General features: G+C 36.5%; 2 protein-coding genes across 2 annotated transcripts in view; one reads left to right on the top strand and one right to left on the bottom strand.

The window, feature by feature from the left end:
* The window catches only part of LOC130746095 (nuclear pore complex protein NUP205), a 44,924-nt gene extending 40,766 nt beyond the window's left edge, over window positions 1-4,158 (top strand). Inside the window, exons 42-46 of the mRNA XM_057598613.1 lie at window positions 53-190; window positions 298-398; window positions 2,759-2,878; window positions 3,096-3,228; window positions 3,832-4,158. Coding sequence (XP_057454596.1) covers window positions 53-190; window positions 298-398; window positions 2,759-2,878; window positions 3,096-3,228; window positions 3,832-3,915 — 576 coding nt within the window. The 3' untranslated portion in view covers window positions 3,916-4,158. The remainder of the gene's footprint in view (window positions 1-52; window positions 191-297; window positions 399-2,758; window positions 2,879-3,095; window positions 3,229-3,831) is intronic.
* A 2,973-nt stretch (window positions 4,159-7,131) lies between these two features.
* LOC130746097 (putative ripening-related protein 2) lies at window positions 7,132-8,002 on the bottom strand. Its single transcript, XM_057598615.1, has one exon. The coding sequence runs from the start codon at window positions 7,885-7,887 to the stop codon at window positions 7,348-7,350; it is 540 nt and encodes a 179-aa protein (XP_057454598.1). The 5' UTR covers window positions 7,888-8,002; the 3' UTR covers window positions 7,132-7,347.
* Window positions 8,003-22,405: the final 14,403 nt, after the last annotated feature.

The following is a 22,405-nucleotide window of genomic DNA, read 5'->3' on the forward strand; positions in this document are numbered from 1 at the left end:
TTTTTACTTTGTTTAACAAAATTTTTGGTTTTCTTGTAATATCTTGTCACAGGCTTCAGATTCCTCCTCCAGTTATCCTACTTCCATAGAACTTCAACAACCAACATTGAGCTTGCTTAATTCTCTTCTTACATCTGTTACATCTGCACTTGAAAGGGCGGCTGAGGAGAAATCGTTGTTACTGAATAAGGTGGAAATGGAAAACTAACTAGTTCTATATCTTTTTCATTGTGCTTTGCTTTGCATCGTTTGCTGTTTTGTTTTGATGAATATCAACATCATGCGTGCTTTTTGCAGATTCGAGACATAAATGAATTGTCAAGGCAAGAGGTGGATGAAATCATCAATATGTGTGTCCGGCAAGAGTCTCTGTCATCTGCAGATAACATACAAAAAAGGTTAATCATCGTGCTTTTGTTTTCTAGAAAAAAATGAACAGGTTTTTTATTTAACAAAAAAAGAATCTGAAAATTGAATATGGTATTGGCCAATTAAAGAGTAAATAGTCATTTTGGCCCCTGAAAATTGAAATATAGAGGCCAATTACTGTAGTACCTAAAAGATAGTAATGGTCATTTTGTCCTTGAAAGATGAAGGACATTCAATTTATTTCCTGAATAGGAAATATGTAACAATTTAGTCTTTGAAAGTATTAGAGTATAAGGCAGTTAAACTCAATGTTTGTTATGAGTTTGTTATAGTCAGTTGCGGTTAGTTGTCAACTCTGGTTAGCCAGCTGTCAACTCTAGTTAGTTCAGTTAGAACTATGGTTAGTCTAGATAGCTTGTTTAGCAAGCTACTCTCTCAAGTATAAATACTGAGAATCACTCTTGTAATCACACCTTTGATTCAATAATAATTTCTATTCAGTTTTTCAGTTTCTGCTTAGGTTCTCAACAGAAAGATTGGAAGGGCGATCAATTTTATAGCCCATGAATGAACTATTGAATCCCTTTTTTTCTTTTTAGGATTTTTTTGGTTTCATTTTTTTTTTTATCTTTTTAGGATGAATGAAACTCCCATATTTCAGACACCAAAGTGACTTACATCATATCTTTCACGGACTAAATTGACTGTTTACGCTCTGTTAAACCTTAAATTATGAACTACTTCAGTCTCTTGTGATAAAGTTCAAAGCAAGTTTTAGAATTTTAAAATTTGAATGTGCAAAATGAATTTGTTAAGGTTGATATTTTCCTTTCCAGTAAAATTGGAGGTAAACATCATATTTTGCTCTAAATCGAACAGACAGACTGCTGTTATAGTACAGCTTTCAGTTTGCACTTTGAACTGTTAATTATTATGAGGTTTTTCTTTTGATGCACCCTGAGCCTTTCTCTCTCTGTAACCCTATATATATGTATATGTATATATAGTATACATACATATATTAGCTCTGTTATGTGATTGAGACACACACTTCCCATCGCATATACATTTCTCTCATCTCTCAACAGAGTATCAGAGTCTAAGTAGAGGCAACCAAAACCTTGAAAGTTTGGTGGCCCTGCTGTCCATCTTTGAAAATTGTTTTGTTGGAATTTTTTTCTTTCATATCCGGCTCTTGGCCTTGTTGGAGTATAGGGTTGTGTTGGTAAAGACTATTGGCTAGGTTAGCTTAGCCAGTCTAGATCTAACAGCTGTCAGGTAGTTATAACCTCTGGTAATACCGTAATAGAACATTTACTTCTGTTAGATCTAGATCACCCGATGTATAGATTGGGTGTTATACTCATTTTCGGTGAGTGAATACTTCTCAGAAACCCAATTTCATTAGTCTCTCTCTCTCTCTCTCTCTCTCTCCCTACGGTAACGTTGTGATAGCCTCAACCGATATTCTTCTCTCTGTCTCTCTTTATAGCCACCACTAACTCATTTACTTCTATTATGGTCCCCCATTGGTAGAGATATGGCCAAAATAGTTGATATATAAGTTAGAGCAATCCTCACCCCAAAGCTAGCTTTTGGGGTAGAGTTAGGCTTAATCTGAATTCTAATATTGTATTAGAGTCTATCTTAGATTTGTTTATTGGTGACTACTCATATTTGTGCCACCCGCAGATGTTAATTTCTGCAAATTCCATGCTTCCGATGTCCAGCTCTGGGCGTGAGGGAGTGTGTAAAGGTCTCACATTGACTAGAGATTTGGCCAAAATAGTCTTTATATAGGGTAGAGCAATCCTCACCCCCTAAAGCTAGCTTTTGGGGTAGAGTTAGGCATAATCCAAATTTTAATAACTTTCAATAACCACCTGTCCACCACTATTCATTGCCCACCACCATTGTATTTCCAATAGGTGAGCACCAGATGTGGGTTGCCTCTGAGTTATGCAAGTTTCTACACCAAAAGTTCCTTCACGGACCTTTTATTTCCAATCGGTTAGCATACACTTCAAGATAAAAAGTGAACATAACTCTTACTATGGATAGAGACGAAAGTCTGCTCACGTTGCACTCACTTGGTATTTAAATGCACACTGCATACTTCTTTAGTTTTGTGTAACTGCTCCCAGTTCGTGGAGAATTAATTACTTTATTTAAGCATTAATTAGATGTTATGATTCAGCTGTAGTTGTTGCAAGTTAAGAGTCTTAGCTGATTATAAGCAGATCATTCTCTTCAAATAGTTTGATAACTATTTGCATTGTATATCCGCTCAGACATATATATTACTAGTATATTACAATGTTTACCAAATTCCTTATTTCTTTCTCCTATTTTCTGATCACTCTTGTGGTTTTTAAACATGTGTTCACAGGAGATACATTGCGATGGTAGAAATGTGTCGAGTTGTTGCTAGTAGGGATCGGTTAATCATTCTACTACTCCCACTTTTGGAACATGTCCTAAATATCATCCTCATCCATCTTCAGAACAGGTAAGGCATTAAGTTTCAGGAGAGTACAATCCGTATTGTTCATGGTTCCTGCTAAAATCCACATACCATCTTATGTTCCTGATGATCTATCTTTTATGGCTAAACAAAGAACAAAAAAACCATACTCTTTATTGAAATGTAAACATCGAGGTGTTATGTTGTCATTACATGTATCTTTTTTTTCCTTCTTTTGGCTAATCTTTTTGTGTTTCGGCAGCTCTATTGCACTTGATCCTGCCATGAGCACAAAAACAATTACATATAGTTCAAAGTGTGATCCACAACAGGATATGGCTTTGTTTTGTGGGAAGTTAGTTCCAACTCTTGAAAGACTCGAGTTGCTGAGTGAGGTATGGGCCTCCTAATAACTATTGTAATTCTTGTTAACATGTTCGTGGTTTTATACATGTTCTGAAATTTTCAGTCATTCAAATGGCGGCCTTAAATGCATATTTATTATGTAGTATTCAGTAGAAATGATGCTTTTCTTAAATGATCAATTTTAGTATAAAAGTATGCTTGTGATATTGACCTTGGAGACTGGGAGATGCTCATTGCCCAGTTTCTACGGGACTGTATAGTGTATATTAGTCCTGGACTCCTGTAACATTCTATTTGACTTGCAATGATTGAAATAAAATTTTTATTGTTTGATCAGAATCATCAGATTCATCAGAGTATTTGTACGATTGTGACTTGTTCAATTGGTATTAATGTTAAATTTTCCATCATGCCCCATTCTTGTTGAAACTGTGCTATGTTAAAGGATGCTATTAATGTTGTTACTAGCAACCTGGTATAGAGTAGTCAGTCAGGTTTTTTATTTTTGTACTTCAGATGTGTTTGGGCTTTGTTGATGCTGTTGCCATGTGTTTAATACTACTGAAATCTTAGTTAAAGGAATGTATTTTCATGCTCTTACTGTTTTACATTATGGTTGCTGGTCTTCGCAGGAGAAAATAGGGCACAATCTCAAAGTATTCCAAAGATTAACTACTTCTGCCAAAGAGATTGCAATACAAAAGTTGATTTTGTAGATATATTAAAGTATCCAATACAAATTCAGTTGCCTTGATTGGATCAACTGCCTGTACACTGTAAATTGTATGAAGTGTAAGTGTTCTTTCTGAATTAATTTAAATTTGCAAGATATGGAGTGAAATTTTGTAGTGTAATGGTGAAAACTTGTTTAAATTATGTACTTTAAACCTGTACATAATAGTTAGAGTTATAGAATAGATAATGTCATCATGCAATCCCTTATCCTTCACACAAGATAATCTTGCTCAAGCTGGGTATGAACACTGTTGGCAGTAAAGTTCTCACTTTAATCCTTCAATGCAGCTACATTCTCAGACCTCGGATTTGAGGCCTAGACATTCCTAGTTAACCTGGATTAATTCCTCAGCAGCTAATCTACACACATGGTGGTTTACATTGTTTGTTACTTTGAACTAACCACAGTTGCTACACAAGATTAGTTTTACTCCTTCAACCAAACTATAAAACTATTTTCCAATTTCCAAATTACCAGCAATAAATTAGTAAGGGGTCTTGGATAATGATCTAAATGAAAATATTAGAGGTTTGCGGCAAGTAGAAGTTTGAGAATATTAGTGATTTGTAAAGGTTGCATTAGTCTTGGGCTATCATGGAGTCCTCCTACACATGAGGAGGGTGGAACGCTAATAAAACTGAATTCACTCATTTGTAGGGAGTTTAAAATCTTCTTCGACGTGTGAAAAGCATGTTTTTATTGAAATCACCATCCATCTATTATAGCAAAGGATAGTGGATGATCATCATTTTAAGTTCAGGTAAGGGCAATGGCTATCGTCACGATGGTATAATATTTATCATGTTACTAATCGTTAGATCAAAGATATATTTAGCAAGTGTTTAGTTGAAAACACCAACATGAGGCGTCAATAAACTAAACCCAAAGAGGCCTATGTACGTTGACCCACATTTAAGATGAGTTTCAAATCCATTCCGCTCTAATTATAGGTGGGTTTGGAGGCTTTGCTTGTAAATAAGTTGGCCCTCCCAATGTATCTTGCATTAAGTAGAAATATTATTAAGATAAAGCTTATATTAGGGGGGGGAAAACTTAGGTACAGTACCATTGATGCTGTTGGTACTGTTTTCCCATCAAAACATGACACATTGATATTTTTTTTCAACTTCATATCTCAAAAAAAATCTAGCACGTTTCCTATTCCCCCAATCTCTAATCTCCAACCACTGATCTCCAAATTCCTTCCATGGCATACACCCTACATGTCCAAACTCCAACACCCTTTCTTCTGCCAATCTCAAAATTGGATTTCAATCTCGACACTGCAACATGGACGACCATGAAAATGGTACGGCGAGTCCGTAATTTTGATGTTGGATACAGAATCAACATAACCAATTTCGGTGCAGGCAAAGCAAGTGTTTCATGTTGACAGGGGTAATACTCTCATACCATGATGGGTATAGATTCAGCAGAGCCAACTAAAGCTCGATGTTGCTTTCGTTGTGGGTGGGATTTAGAAAATTGACCTGTTGATTCCAAGATTCTTTCTCCAGGGTCATGTTTCAAGGCTTTGTAGAGATGTTGTTTTTGATGTCTTTAAAAATGGAGGAAAACTCATCACAAGTTAAGGAGAGGGGGGATATATTGGGTTCCATTTATATACAATCTTCAGGGGAAGTGGAGGTAGCAGAATAAAAGAGTCAATTTGAAAAAATTAATGGGTGCCACATGTCATTTTTTAGTTGGAAAACAACACTAACAGCATATTTGGTACTGTATATAAGTTTTCCCCATATTAGGGAGGCTTTTCTCCTGCTTTCCTAGGTGTTTCTCCCACAAATGGTGGGTTTCTACCACATTAGGTGGTTTTCTACCCAAATAAGTGGATTTTTGGTGTGTTTGCCTCTCCACTTTCTTCTCCCTGCTTCCCACCACCGCCGCCGCATCGCCTCCCCTCTCCACCTTCAGCCACCGCACATCTTCTTCTTGTGTCGGGTTCCCCTTTCCTTGGCCTCCACTTTGCTCCGTTCACGCTGTTGCCCCCGCCTCCACTTCACCGTGAGTTGAGATGCAGATCTGGCTTTAGGAAGACGCAACGCCCTTCTCCTTGCCGCTATTGCTATCGTGAGCACCGCTACTACCCGGGCCTGAGACCCTCTGCTTCAACGTTTCTTCTTGGCAAGGTTCTTGGTTGAAAAAGAAGATTTAACCGTTTCAGATCTGCTGAAAGCTTTGACGCGCCGTCGTGCCACCGTCGTCCCCTCCCCCTCTGTTGGTAGATCTGCAACCTCTTTTTTCTATGGTTCCAGTGCTATCTTGACTCCTTGGTACTGTTGGTACTGTCGTTGGAGCTATGTTTGCTTCGTTAAGGCCTTCGCAACTCCGAGAGAGTCGATTAATTTGCTAATTTACTACCAATAGAAAGTCAAGTTGTTGTACTGATGTCCTTAGGATTTTAGGGCCTGTATAATTTTTTCTTAGTTTGTCTGGTTGCTTAGATCAACATGTGAGGATGCTTTAAGCTTAATTTCTTATCTGATTATGCATTGCAGGAATGGGCGTATAGTCCCACTGATGTAAGTGTCGTTGGACAATCTTTGAATGTTAATTTGCACTGTTGACCAAAAAAAAAAGATAATGCTTATATCTGAAAAGATGTTCTTCAACTCTTAAACTAACTTTTGAGTTGAGTTAGATTTCTCAATTTTTTTTGTGTAGTATTCCTCAACCCACTTTATCGTTAGCTAAAATGAAATAAATTAATTAGGTTGTTGGGCTGCATATGTCCAACCTATACCATAAAACAAGTATGAGGACAATATCACCTCTTGAACCCAATTTCTAATATCACTCACATGTTTTCTCGCGAGTTAAAGTGAACAAATTAAGTATGTTGGCGGGCTGGATATTTCAAACCTTTGCCACAAATTAAGTATAGAAAGACAAGGCTCACCTCTTGAGCTAACTTTTGGGGAAAAATTATGTCTCAAATTCTAATATCCATCGACCTGCTTTGTCATGAATTAAAGTGAATCAAATTAAGTAGGTTGGTAGGCTGGATTTCCCAAACCTCTACCACAAGTTAAGTATGTAGGCATAACTTTTGGGTAGAGTAATGTCTCCCGAATTCTAATATCCCTCAACCCGTCACGAGCTAAATTAATTCAAATTAAGTAGGTTGGTGGGTAGGATATTCCTTTCTCACTTAACAAGTCATGTTAGCTCTTAAAAATACAAAGTGAACATTTATGCATATCTTATTTAAAATTAACTTAGACTTGAACACAAGTTGTACGAGTATAGAGTAATGCAGAAGAAGGAACTCTAGTGTTGATACATATGATACATCACTTCTTCACATATTATTTTGTATTATTTCTATATTCCTATATATATATGTGTGTGTGTGTGTGTGTGCGTGGAAGGTATTTTGAAGCATGCGCACGCATCAAGCATCCGACCAGAATACTTCTAGTTGACCCCAATCCTTTTCTGGAACACCCAAAGCCTTCCAAACAGCCTTAGAGGCATCGACTATATTGTTGGCACAGCCTCTACTAGAGTCACACTCATCAACAACCTTTGCATTGACCCTTCTTCCATTTCCAAATATGGTGATTTGTTTTAGGCACCTCTTTCTATGGTCGAACAACTTAGTTGATAGTGCTACAATAAGAGTGCTGTCTTTGTGAAATTTCTCATCACAAGATGATGCGCCACCTCCATCCCCATCCTTCTCAAAGCTATTCAGTGTTAAGGTTGCCTTGTTTCTATGAGATTCTTGTGGGGAACACTCGTGTGAGGCGTGAAGCTTCCCTGGTTCGCAACCCTTATGGTGATGATGTCTTGGAGGATGCTTTTTGGCCCTTAATAACCTTCCATATGCTCTGAAAGTTGCAGCTTCGGTGTTCAGCCAGAAGCTTGCTACAATAATAAGAAGAAGGAGAACTGCTTGAAATGAATTCGAACAAATTTTGATCGTCTTCATCTCTTTTATTTATTGCACCACTCAATGTTGATGTGTGCAACAGAGTCCAGCCACCCGGGTATTTATAGAGATACTAAGCTCAGATGACATAATCCTTCTGACGAATAAGACAAATTTAAATTTCACTTGCGCTCCAATGGGGTTGTCAGCTATCAAGGAAAATAGTTAATTACGATATAATAAGTTAAAATTTTACTACTTATGCATTAGGGGTTCTGAACTTCTGATTATATTTTTCCAATAAAATCCTTGCAATGCACACGAATTTTAATGAGATATAAAAGAGAATTTAAAATAAATTTAAATATTGAAAAAAAAAATCAAGTTTCTTTTTAGATTTTCTTATAATTTATCTGGCTCATAGATAATTAATTTCATGATTTTATGTTTCTTTAGTATTCAATTTTTTATTTATTAACCGTAAAAAACAATTGATTTTATATGACAGCTATAGATACGAGGTATGAGAAAGATGCTTTGTGATATGAATTTTTTTTTTAACATCGGAAAGATAAATTGCACCCCGCCAGGAATTGATCTATGGACCTCCTCCCCCTACTGAACTCATATGTTCTCAGCTCTTACCACTTGAGCTATCATACGGAAACGTTGATATGACTTGCTAAGTGAGATATATAGGACTTGAGTTAAGTTACAGAAGTTGAAGGGGTATGGATCTTTTCATTGGAAAAAAAAAACTTAAGAGTCTCAAGTTGTTGAGCTCCATTTTTCTTTAGTACAATCAAGTTGTTCTATTTAACCTTTGATTTAGTTTTCTTTCATTTCTTTAATTATTAAATACACATAAATAATATATTACTCCCTCCATTTCTTATTATAAGTCACTTTTTCTGAAGAAAAAAAAAATTGTTCCTAAATATAAGTCATTTTCTAATATCTTAGAAGCATTAAAATTTTTTTTTCCAAATTCACCCTCATATTTAATATGAAAGAGATGATGAACGTTTGAAATATTAATTTGGAGAGAGAAAATCATAGGAAAGTAAATATGGGTAAACTAGGAAAGTTAATCATTTTCTTTAAAAATTTATTTATTGTAACTATTTTTCTTAATCTAAAAGAATTAGTTTTTGTGGCTTATATATAGTAACATAGGGAGTAATATTTAAGTTGAGCAACTTGACACTCTTAATTTTTTCCCAATAGAGAGGATTCATACCAAATTAAAGCTTAACAAAGCATCTTAAAAAATAAGCTTTATAAGCGTTGGTTGCTGTGGTTAAAAGTATCAGTTAAATCTTCAAAGGAGTTATACTTTTAAGAAGAATTTTAACATTCGCCACATCTGAGTCGGACTTATGAGAATAATATAAAATAAATTAATTAATTAACATAAGCGTATTGGTTTTTTTACAAGGATGACAAATCTTGATCTTACCTCCCGAGGAGAACAAGAAGTAGATATATCCCACCTGTCATATATTTATGATATTTGAGACTACATTCTCTCCTTTCATGAAGCCACATCAAACTCTCATTTCGTTAAGCCATATGTCTTCTTAAAGTATGACATGTGTCATGAGTTTCATTATAAATTCCTTCATAATAATTTCAATACTATAAAGTATAAACTAAAATGTAAGAGTAATAAATTTTACACAAATATCAAATTACTTATCCTCATCTTACCTTCTTAGCTTTTTGATTTCAGTTTAATTATGATGTGGTATAGAGGCAAAACTTTTTTTTGAACACATATCGAAACTCTGTACTTGTCATAAAAAATATAGAAATTCAAAAAATAGATTTTTTTTTTGGATAATATGAAAACTTATATACTAAATTTACAACTACAATTGACTAGTTTGCTAAATCCTCCAATATAAATATACAATGAATTAAGTTCAAAGAACAAAAACTTAAATTCAACATCAAAACTATGTGAAGTCTTCAAAATAAATAACATCAAATGTGAAATCTAACATTCAAAATGTGAAAGGTTTAATAGCTTTTTTGGTCCCTTACTTATCACGATTTTGCACTTTTGGTCCCCGATAAAACAATTAGCATTTTTGGTCCTCCACATTACTTATTTATTTGCAAAAATGATTCATATTTGGACTAAAACGGCAAAAGTGTGTAAATGTGAGGGACTAACTTTACTAATTTTTTTCTAGAGGGACCAAATGTGTAAAATTGTGATAAGTGGGGGGACCAAAAGAGCTATTAAGCCAATATGAAAATAGGCTGGAATAGAGTGAGTAAGACATTTTACCTTTGATTTTTGAATAACTAAGAGTTTTTTTTACTAAAAAGAGTTTCCTATTTCCCATAGAGGATTGAGTTTGGATCCTTTACTATTTTCTATTAGTTTTTTAGTAATTGTTTTTGTATTGAGGATATTCTAAAATACATAGATGAGGACCTGGAGAGACACAAAGTAGGATCATCATTCTCATACCCAAGTTTATATCGGGAAGAATTTTTACCTCTATCCCAATTCCAATAAGAACAAATTCTTCAAAATTAGGGTCATAACAAGGTAATTCTCATGGGGTTCTCCATTGTCGGATGATGAGAATTGTCACCCCTACGTTGTACATTGTATGGTTATTAAACTCATTTGTTAATTAATTATTCAAATAAGATTTTTTTACTTTTTTCAATTTCAGTAAATATAAACTTAAATTTTTATAATTCCTGTTTTTAATATAATTTTTATTAATTATATCAAACATGACATAAATTTTTACATTTTGATTTTTATCAAAACTAAAATAAAACATTTTTATTTATTTTTACATAGTTATAGATTTCAAAACTACGATTATTAGTATAGACAAAAAAATGTTTTATTGTTTTAGTAAACATCGATAGTATGATGCTGCAGACATTGAACTTGATTCCTGTTTTTATGTTTTGCAGTAAAATATGGACTAATTTGTCGTAATACACAAATCTAAGTCATTAGCACGCTACCATAATATGACAAATAAGTGAATAACAAGTAAAAAACTTATTTTGTTTACAGTGAAGCAAGAAAAATATAATTCACAAATTAAAATGACTTCTTTCCAAATTAATTAATTTTAGCATATAAAAATTATAGGCTTAATCCTCAAATTGGTCCCTGTCTTTGTGTCGCCGTCTGATCTAAGTCCCTCACCGGAAAAATTTGTGGAAAAGGTCCTCATCAATGCAAAACGTCTAGAGCAGGTCCTCGCCGGAGCCCGAAGCTCCGGCGAGTGATGATTTGGCACGCTGACTGGTTTAATGATGCTGACTTGGCATTAAAAAAAATAAAAAATAAACAACACATCAGAATTTTTATTTTATTTAAAAAAAATTAAAACCAATTGACAAAACTAACCCTAAAACTTAATTAACCAAAACAATTAACAAACTAACCCTAAAATAAAAACAATCTACAGAAGACGGTTCTTCCTCCTTTGAACACAGCCAAGAGCTGCTTGCAGATCAAAAGAAGAGGTTGAGAGAATGTCATTAGCAGCTTCCATCTCAACCTGCGACACCTCCTTCGCCTTGAAACCCTGAGCCAGACTCTCGTTCGAACCCTGCAACCGGCTCACCAATAGCATTCACGGTCAGATCGAAGAGAGGAGGAAGAAATCCAAATCGAAGAGAAGGAGTAAGAAACCCAGATCGAAGAGAGAAGGAAGAAACTCAAATCGAAGGGAGGAGGAAGCAAGACAGATCGAAAAGAAGAAGAGGAAGCTTTGTTTCATACCCATACCAAATCTGTCTTCTACTTCTTCATCTTCTCCTTTGTTCTGGATCTGATTTGTGGGCTCAATATTTGGGTGAGGGTGGATTTCTGTGGTGGGTAGCGGTGGGTTTATGTTGCGGGTTGCGGGTGAGGGTGGGGTGGGGATGGGGGTGGGTTGTGGGTGAGGTGCGGTGGGTTGCGATGGGTTCTGGATGGGGGTGGGTTTTAGGGGTGGGTGGCAGGTGAGGGAGGGATGGGTTCAGAAGCTTTGTTTTGAAAGAGGAGGAGAAGGAGTTGTGTGGTGGCTGTTGCGCTGTGCTTCAGGTTGAGGAAGAAGGAGAAGAAATTGGCAGCCATGAGTTACAATTTTCTATTTTATTTTTTCCCAAACTGATGCATCTCTTCTTGTTCTTTGTAATTGTTCTTTCTTCCAGGCTTAAAAAAAACTAATCGAGTGTTGTTTCTGTAAAATTGGACCAAGTCATGATGAAAAGTTTATTAAATATTGAGTGATTTTCAAACTGACAGTGAAATAATCGTTAAGGCTATTGTCTTTTTAATGTCTTAGGCTAACAATTTGATCACTTTCTAACAAAATGAGGGCATAGCCCGGTTGAAGAAGCTGGAACAATAGGAACAAAGGAAGGAGGTGATGAGGAAGAAGAAGAAACTGGAATAGGAAGATCTCCATGGTTGGTTCTGATTTGAGGATTTTGATTTTGGGTTTATTTTGATTTGGGGAGTTAATTAGATTAGGTTAATTAATTTAGGGTTAGGATTAGAAATAGTTCATTTATGTTAATTACTAAATCTTAATTTAAAAAAAAAATGTCACGTCAGCATCATTAAACCAGTCAGCGTGCCAAATCATCACTCGCCGGCGAGTACCTGCTCCAAACGTTTTGCATTGATGAGGACCTTTTCCACAAATTTTTCCGGTAAGGGACTTAGATCAGACGGCGAGACAAAGACAGGGACTAATTTGAGGATTAAGCCAAAATTATATTGTAAATAATACTGAATGTTCACTACAAAAAAAGTATTTTTTAGTGGCGGTCTTTTTTGCTGTTTGTGGCGGTTTATGACCGCCACTAAACGCTTACGTGGCGGTCAACGTGCCCGCCACCTTCTCGGATGCCACAACCGTATTTGTGGCGGTTTCTACCCGACCGCTGGTTTTTCATGCCACAACAATTCCTGGCGGTTTAAGACCGCCACAAAAGTCGCCACAAACTGTTTTAACAAGGCTTTGGTCCCTCACTTATCACGATTTTGCACTTTTTGTCCCCAATAATAAAATTAGCACTTTTAGTCCTCCACATTGCTTAATGTTTTGCAAAAATGATCCTTTTTGGGACTAAAACGGCAAAAGTGTGTAAATGTAAGGACTAGTTTTGCTAATTTTTTTCTGGAGGGACCAAAATTGTGATAAGTGAGGGACCAAAAGAGCTATTAAGCCTTTTAACAAAACGCATACTATGGGCTGAAATTCTTGTTCTTGTTTGCTTCAACAATTAAATTCTCTCTAAATCATATTACGATCAAAGGAATGCAGGGATATGACAATTAAGTTCTCTACTAAATCACAACATTATTAATTTCAGACACTATCTCTTCTATTTCTTTCCTTCAATTCTCTTTCTCTAGGACCAAATTTTCTAAGTACTAGTTGCATACCCATAACAAAGACCCTGTACCACAGCTAAGGCAAATAGGTCCTACTTTCTATATCTCATTTCCTCAATCACTTTCTTTGAGGTATACATCAACAGGAAATTACTATATATCTTACTATACCCCCTCTTTTTAGTCTTTCTTCTGGTTTTCTCAAGTACTTTCCTTTTCATCCTATATTCTCTTTGACTATAACTAGTTATAAACAGTGCATTTATCTTCGAGGCAGCACCTTACACTCTCTCCAACCATAATCTACCCCCAGCAACCAACCAAAAATCTAGTAGTTTTCATACAAACTATGCAAAATAATTGTAATTACAATTTTTCTCAATCAATATCTCAGATAAAACTAGCTGACACACCATTCAAAATATCTTTCTACAATGGGGTATAATGCACTGCAATTTTCTAAAAGCAACCTGCATTACCTGAGAATGGTATCAAACAAATTAGTTGCTTTCTGTTATTCAGCTGCTGCCACTTCTGCTTCATTTAGGTAGCTGCTGAAACTGAGTTAACTGGTTCCCTTGATGGTCAACAGGGTAGCTCCTGTCCAATATAACATCTAATAGAAGTCTTAAATCACTAGAACAACTAGGAAAAAAAAGCAGTTCTGTTAAAAAGGTTAACTAAGAGTATAAACAGAATCTGCATATCATTGAACCAAATAGTACCAAAAGAGGATATCCGGGAGTTTAATTCAGATCTAAGCCACAAATATGAAAACACAATATATAGATATTATAGACACAAACACACACCTATGAATAAGAACTTGAATCAGAGGCAGAGACTACAGAAAAAAAAAAGATAAAATCATAAAATGACAATAGGTATCAGAGTAGTGTTATCTTGGCTAGAGGAAAGGCTTTGAACCTCATTCCACATCCCTTGTAGTTTTATCAATCATCCTTGTTTTAATAAAGATTCATTATACTAACTGGATCACAAACTCAATATTGCTGATGGCTGGCCACAAAGCTTTCACCTTTATAAGAAAGTTATGATCAGTTAATATTGATTAAAATGAAAGGCAAAATCATTGAGTTAAAAACTGAAATAGGAAGAAAAACAGGTTCAAATTACCAGGATTTTCTAGAATGAGGTCAGGACAAGGAGACACCTACACAGGAAAAGCACCTTGAAAGTATCAAACTGTAGAGTACTTTATGTTCCAGTAGGAAGCAATTGCCAATCACTTTCAATTCATCTTTAATTACAAATATAAAATAAAATAAAAATTTTAATTGAACTTGAAATGCTCAAAAAGTCAAAATAAATAACTAAGTTGTCCTCCACACATATTCAGGAAACTTCCAAGATGTTACACTATCACAAACCAGAGTATGCATCATATGGAAAGTATATTGTAAGGCATAGTAGTTATTTAAGCTCACCATGAAATAAAGGAATTGAAAGAGAGATTGTGCAGGTAGTGCTGCACAGGACAAAATAAAGAGACATAAGAGAAGGATAAAGTAGATTCAACTGGCAGAGAAAGATATGAGAATTCATAACTAGTTATTACATAGAAAGATAGAATCAAACAAGCACTATTATGCCAGTCTGTGAAAGCAACTATTGTTGTCTGATGCAGAAGCACATAGGACATGGAAAAAAATGTTGAATGATCCTCACATAGCAATATTGGTTAGAACTTACAGGTAGCATTGCAGACTTGGCACTCACAAGTCACAACAAGTACTCAAAAGTCCCAAAGGATAGAATACAACATTCAATTTGTCCAGAAGTGAAATTAGAGTTCAATGCTTACTTGCACATAACACCACCATCCATACTTGGTATATTTTATTAGCATCTTGTAAATCATAGCTCAGTTCCACAATGGATTTCATGATTATCACATACTTAATTATGGCAGGAATTTCTACTTACCTTTATGACAAGCATGTCAAGCATACTGTTTAATGAAGATTGATCCATGCTGGGTAGAAATTGTTCTTCACTTAGAATAGATAAAATCCTTAAAGCAAGTTATGAGGTAATCAACTCCCTTCCATGCTGCCCAAAACTCTGAAAGACAAGAAATCATCTATCAAAAACACCAGAATAACCAATTTGAGATAACTATCCACTACAAGCTTAATTATAGTTTTCTCTAAAAGAACACCCCACTGCAAATTTCCTATTATATTATAACAATTTCTTCCCTTGTTGGCATTCAACTCTTGAAGGAGAATCTAGTAGATAATATACAAATATTTGCATTATTAAGGATCTTCTCACATGAAAGTTTGCCACCAAAACCAATTGATATATACTAAACTTACAAGAAGGATCCAGAGCTTTGATCTTCCATCAAATTGTCACTGCAGAATTCCACAAAAATGCTTCAACTAAAATAATCATGTTATACAAAAAGAATTAACCTGCCAAATAGCTTAAAAATCATGGCTTCATCAAGTTCAGTGCTTCATCAAGTTCAGTGCTTCATCAACTCACAATTCAAACATTGCATAGACCGTGACAATTGATAAATTCAGTCAGTAGCAGAGGCAAAATAAGGAACAAATCAATTCCTACACAATTCAAGGAAAACTATCGATTAAGAAAGTGTTCTTCAGATTGATTCAACTAAATAGTAACCGAAATTTAACAGTGATATGAAACGTGGTAACATGTTAATCTAGAAAAAACAACAAAACCCTAATATGTTAATTAGCATAGCAAACAAAGAAACAGAGAGTGAAGAAACAAAATACGAACGACGATTGAACTAGGGTATCTGATTTTGAGAAAACCCTAACTTCCTCTTCGAACTCCTTGCACCGCCGTCGCCGCCGCCGCCGCCACCGCCTCGCTCGATGGAACTGAGAGGGAAGCCATCGATGGATGAAGGGACCACAGGTGGAGATTCAGAGAAGGAGAAGAATCGCGAATGGTGAAGATGAAAATCGCGTGGTAGCAGCGTTGAAAACATTTCTCATTCAAAAGCCTAATAAATTTAAATTTAAATTATTCAAAAACAATTGGAAATAGTGGCGGTCTAAGTAAGACCGCCACAAACTGCATGCCACTAAAATTAACTTTTTTTGTAGTGGTTATTTGCAAAAATAAGATTTAGGAGTGAACCAATTTTTAATATAGTCCATTATACAACTGAAAAAAACATACTTTTATAAATTTTTTGATTGAGACTAAAATTTGTTTATTAGATAAGACAAATTGAATTAATGGAACTACATGCAAGGGTTACTAGTAGCTGGGACAAGAAATTCTTGTCATTCTCAACGTTAATAACATAGCGACTGATATTAGTGACAGTAACTATTTTCTGCGGTTTCCTCAACAGAGTTGAATATAAAACATTTGGATTTGGATAGATATAGCCGGCCTTTTGAAGTGGAAGGCGTGAGTATAGTACTACCTCCGGTTCTATTTATAAGAAGAAAAAAATCACATAGTTTAAGAAATGTAGTTTAATTAGTTAAAATGCATTAAATTTGTCTTGAATTAAAATAAACTTCTAAAGTTACCATTTGTTATTGGTGTTGGAGAGTATGAATGAGAGAAAATAATTAATGAGACACATTTTACTAGTTAGAATTAATAGGGACATTACTGGAAAAGAATAATTAATGTAGCACAAATTTTCATTTGGTTCTGATAAAAAGATCAAATTTTGACTTAATTGCACTTTTGGTCCCTCACGTTTGCCTTTTGTGCGGTTATCGTCCCTAAAGTAAAAAAATAGCAAAAAACGTCCCTCACTTTGTCAAACGACAGCACTTTAGGTCCTTCACCCCTATTCTGTCCAAATTTTAACGGTTTTTGAAAAAAAAATAAATAAAAAACTTATTTTTTCAATCTTCTTCGTTCACCTTCAGGCTTCAACACCATCAAAACCCAAAACATTGAAACCTAATTTCTGAATCAACTCATTAATCTATTAACATTCATTTAAATCACAACAAAAACATGAAGGATCATGTAAGAGGAACGTAATGCTGGATATGCAATGAGAAGGCTTGATAGAACAAAATTTGGTAGAAAGGGGTGTTAGATTCCAAATCCATGATCCTTATAACCTTCAGTCTTGCTTACTTCATGTCACAGATTTAAAAACAACGATAACCTCTTTCAGGTTCCAGATCCAGGTGGGTGAAGAAGAACCCAATTCTTAGCATCCCTAAAAAACTGAGCAAACCCATGAACCAAGCACCCTTCTCCCCCTAAAATTGAAGAGAAATGGAAAAATGGCAAGTAGAAAAGAGGAAGAACCCGAGGGAAATCGAGGTAAAGAATGGGGTTTTCGATTCAACCATGGTTCTTCTGTGTAGTGCTCACAATCACAAGCGGGAATAGAGTCTAGTTCACTTCTACGCAAATTCAGACCCAATCTCTGTCTCATACTCAGATCTAACCAGTGCCAAAGAGGTGGGGTTGAAGGTGTTGGTGCTGGAGAATGATCTCGATTCATGCTTTTTCTGGTTTGGTGGAGGGGAAAGGATAATGTTTTGGTGGAGAAGGATCTCAATTCATGTGTTTTGCTGGTTTGTTGTAGGGGAAAGGCTAATGTTTTGGTGGCTTGTTGTTGATGATGAGTTTGTTCTTATTTTTTCTGGAAAATAATTGAAGAAGATGAAGAACATCATAAATTTTATGGGTTTTTCATTTTTCTATTTTTTATTAATTTTTTTTCTTCAGAAAACTGTTAAATATTTGACAGAAAACGTTAGTTTTTTGACAGAATAGGGATGAAGGACCAAAAGTGCTGTCGTTTGACAAAGTGAGGGACGTTTTTTGCTATTTTCTTACTTTAGGGACGATAATCGCACAAAAGGCAAATGTGAGGGACCAAAAGTGCAATTAAGCCTAAAAAGTTTTATTCTCTTTGGTTCTTATAAATAGGGGTGCGTTTACTATGGACCACTTTTTTGTGGTCTATAGTTGCACCACCTCCCTTTTGACTTCCCTTTTGACTTGTTATTGCAGGTTTTCCGGTTTTTTTTTTAAAAATAAAAATACATATTTATTAATCATAAAAATTAATTGGGATTAATTTTCTAATCCCTAAATTAAACCCTTCACCCTAAAATCAACAAACCCAACCCAGAAAGCTTGAATCTTTAAAACAAGTTATGCAGATTTTCCGGTGAGATTGGCCGGAGAAGATGGCGGAGCACGGCGGCTCGTGGCGGCAATGTCACAGGAGAATAAAAGGAGTAGAGGGTCTTGTTCCTCTCTCCGTGTAGAGCATGATGGTGGTGGTTTCGTGGCCAACGGAGACCGAAGGACGGAGATATGGCCAGTTGCAGGGCGGAGGCTCGCCGGCGGAGGGTGGCAGAACGGAAAATTTCTTGAGGGGTTTTGTTGCGGACGGTGAGGGGAGTACAGTGGTGGTGTTGGTTTCTCCAAATGGTGAGTGGTTCGCCGGAGATCGGGGATTGAAGATAGCGGCGACTAGGGTTTCGTGGTGGCTTCGTTGCTTCGTGAAGGAGACATGGAGGTAGCGGTGCTCGCGGCTGGAACAGAGGAAAAGGAAGGAGAAGAGTTTGTGGTGGTGGTGGCTTCCTCGTGGCGGCTGGAGGAAGAATCCATGGTGGTTTCTGGTTCCAGTACCTCCTTGGCACTCTGCATCGCTATTCGCTCATCTCTTCCTCACACTTCTTCCTCTTTCTTTTTCTTCTCACCTTTTCTGGTATCATCACGGTAGCAACAAGTCAACACAACGGCTCATGAATACAAAAGTGAAAAAGGATTCCATAATTTGTTTGTGGGTTTGTTTGATAAAATAAAACAATTCGCAGAATGATAGGGGGCTGTATGTTGATATAAAAAAATGAAATGGGTGAAATCAAGCTGAAGGTTCGAGACCAGTTTCTATAATTTAGGGGTGGTTGAGAAGTTCTGTGATTAGAACTGATGAGTGGGTGTATTTTCTAGAACTTGAGATTCGAGACCAGTTCCTCTATTTCTCTCTTCTCCATGGCCTTGCTAGCCACCACCTTGGTTCCTAGCCGCGGCCCTCATCCAAACCCCATAACGTGGTTGTGCATTTTCTGAACATGTTGAATCTGGGTGAATGGGTTTCAATTCATCTAATTAAGGATTAATGTATTTGACCATTTAAGTTAAAAGCTAATTCAATTAACCTAATAATTAATTAAAGATTAAGAAAATATGTTTTTAATTTTTTTTTAAAACCTGTTATTATAGGTCAAAAGGGAGTGGTCTAAGTTTACCCCACCAAAAAGTGGTCCATAATAAATTTTTCCTATAAATAGAATCGGAGGCAATATAAAGGATATTTCTCACGAACCTCAGTAAAATCTTGATTATATATTGGATGGTTAAAATTGCTAATGAAAAATAGAGTTGATTAAAAGAATTAAACAGCTGACATACACATATGACATTGACTGACATCGTTCCGACACATATATTCATAACGTTTTTGAATCGTCATTAACGCGTGTGTTGGAAATGTGTTGATCTTAATTCGTATATTTATGTGTAAAAGTATAAAACTCTCATTTTATTAGTAGTCTTTTTTATAAAATTTTCACAAATTTTGATGAGATTTATGAGTAAATAAATATAGAAACACTTCCTTCTTGTCCCAAGTTGTTAGATGATGTCTTCCATAGTTATTTGACATCGCTCGAAATTGACCGCATAATACTACTATTTTCGTTCCTTATTAATTGTTCACTTTGAAGAAAAATATTTTTCCTATATATATGTCCAGTTAGAGTTTCAAGAGTGCATTTAATGATGTTTTTCTAAGAAATGTCTTTACAAGAACAATAAATTAGGAAAGATAAAATAGATTCTCTTTTTTGTGACAATGAGCTGAAGGGCTCAAACCTAAAAGAAACTAAGCATCAACAACTACAGAAGGGGACCTAGCCTCACCCAAGTCTAAAGCAAGAAACTTATAACACTCCCCAAAGGGAGAATCCAACAAATGGGTACCCAGTGGAAAACGATAACCCACTCCTGCCAGATAGTCACTAGAGAATTAGCCTCACGAGGTGTATGCTGGAAGACTATCGAGCCATGGTCCCGCTGCATACGAAGGATAGAAGCAGCCAAAGACCCAAAAGGGTGAGCATGGACATTCTCTGATGACAGAAGGTGGATCGCCTCTAAAGCATCACTCTCAACTATGACGTGCTGCAGATCCATACTCAAGGCTATCTCCACAGCAGATTGAATTGCTGACAGGTCCACCAAGAAAACATTGTGATACGTCAGGTCACCCATGTTTCTGCAAAAGCCCTTGATCCAATGTCTACGCGAGTCCCGCAACACTCCACCGCAAGACGCCAAAAGGTCTCTCGACAAAGCTCCATCAACGTCAAACTTCGTCCATCCCTCATCTGGTGCAGTCCAGCTGATGAAACGAGGACGTGCTCGACGGCTAACAAAGACGTCCAACGCCGGTTCGGGAGGAAGAAGCGCATGCACTGCCGACCTGGTCGCAAGATCCTCCGTAGCTAACAACTTGATGAGGGACCAAATGCGTTGTGAGGTTGGTTGAGAGTGATTAAACACTACATCGTTCCGAACACGCTAGATAGCCCAGAGCGTTGTAGAGAAAAATCGAGCCCAATCCAGGCCCTCAGTAAACACATCATCTCCTAGCAAGTTTTTGGTCAACCAATGAAACCAAGCAGTGGTGAAGAAGACTCCATCACCTCTGACTGCCCCCGTGGATAACCAGAACTCGCGAATGACACTGCAATCTCTGAAACTGTGTAAATAATCCTCCAGATTCACGTTGCAGAGGGGTCAGCCATATTGCGCCAGAAACGCTGGGAGTTTGTGAGTACTCCTTTGTTGAGTAACTTCCAGATGAAGACCCGAATGCGCTCAGGTCCCTGAATCCGCCAAACCTCCTTCCAAATACGCTTTGTTGCTCTCACTCCTGAGTGCTCCGTGATGAGGGCGTAAGCTGATTTCACTGAAAAAGTGCTCGAAGCTTCGCCATTCCAGATCAAACGATCTGGACCCTTCCCCAAGTCAGGTGGTGGAGCAGCAAAGATCTCCTAAGTGTACCTGCAAGGAAAAATGTTAGAAAAAAGAAAAGACTTCCACCCACGCCCCTGCTCATGGAAGTAGGCAACGGGGAGCTCCAGAGCTTCGAAGGGGATAGCATTGCCAACGACATGCTGCAGGATATGGCCGCTAGGAAGCCATGGATCAGTCCAAAACTTGGCATAATGCCCGTTCCCTACTTGCCATCGACACCCTGCGACCAACACATTCCAGGTTTTCCTTATTGCCTGCCAAGCGAGGGATTCTCTATTTCGCTGCTGGACGGCTGGTATAGATATATGCCCATTCAAAGAGTTTAAAATACTATGTTTATTTAAAAAGAGTGGATATATATTTACGAAAAAATTTGTTTTCTTTTTTATTTAAAACTAGTCCGATCATTTCATTATTTTACTACCCCCAGAGGGAAAGGTCATTCCTTCCCTTTTTTGCCGGTTGTGGGCGAGGAGGGATTCAAACCCCCGACACCGTGGTTCGTAGCAACGTGCTCTAGATTCTAAAAGTGATGTTTCTCTGCTTTATCTGGTTTATGGTTAAAAGAAAAGGGGGGAAATGGAATGAAAAGAATAAACACAGACAATGTATCAATAGAAAGTAAATCTATTTTAGCGGTAGTTTAAACCGCATCTAAATAGAAATCAATTTTATTCTGAGGCTGAAATATATTATTGTTAAGAATGTGCAATGCGGACCCAATTAATGACTAGTGGGATAAGAATGAGTTGTTGTACCTTTCCATTGGGAAGAACCCAATGTTTCCATCTACCCAAGTCTCTGAAATTCAAAGACTAGACAAATGGTTAGAAAGCACAAACCCAATTAATGTTGCAGAGCAGCTACATTGCCTTTATGATATCTGGACCATTCCATTCATGGACCCTTGATAAATCCAAGAGATCCACCTTCTCCAGGACATTTACATGAGCCATCCAAAAAGTCTAACAACTGGTTGTACAGATGCATTTACAAATTTAACAGTAATCTAAATAAAAACTGTTGGATCATAGATTTAAGTCATTAAGGCATAAATGCATACCGAGAGATGATATCCATGAACTAATTTACTTAAATTAATAAAAAAATAGTTTAATTCATCATTTTCTACCAGGACCATTTGATTTCCTCTAG

Source organism: Lotus japonicus, chromosome 3 (assembly GCF_012489685.1).
Source record: "Lotus japonicus ecotype B-129 chromosome 3, LjGifu_v1.2".
NCBI lineage: Eukaryota > Viridiplantae > Streptophyta > Magnoliopsida > Fabales > Fabaceae > Lotus > Lotus japonicus.

What these genes read in the sequence shown, in the direction of transcription:
- LOC130746097 (XM_057598615.1), bottom strand. Translation starts at nt 7,887, where the DNA reads ATGAAGACGATCAAAATTTGTTCGAATTCATTTCAAGCAGTTCTCCTT.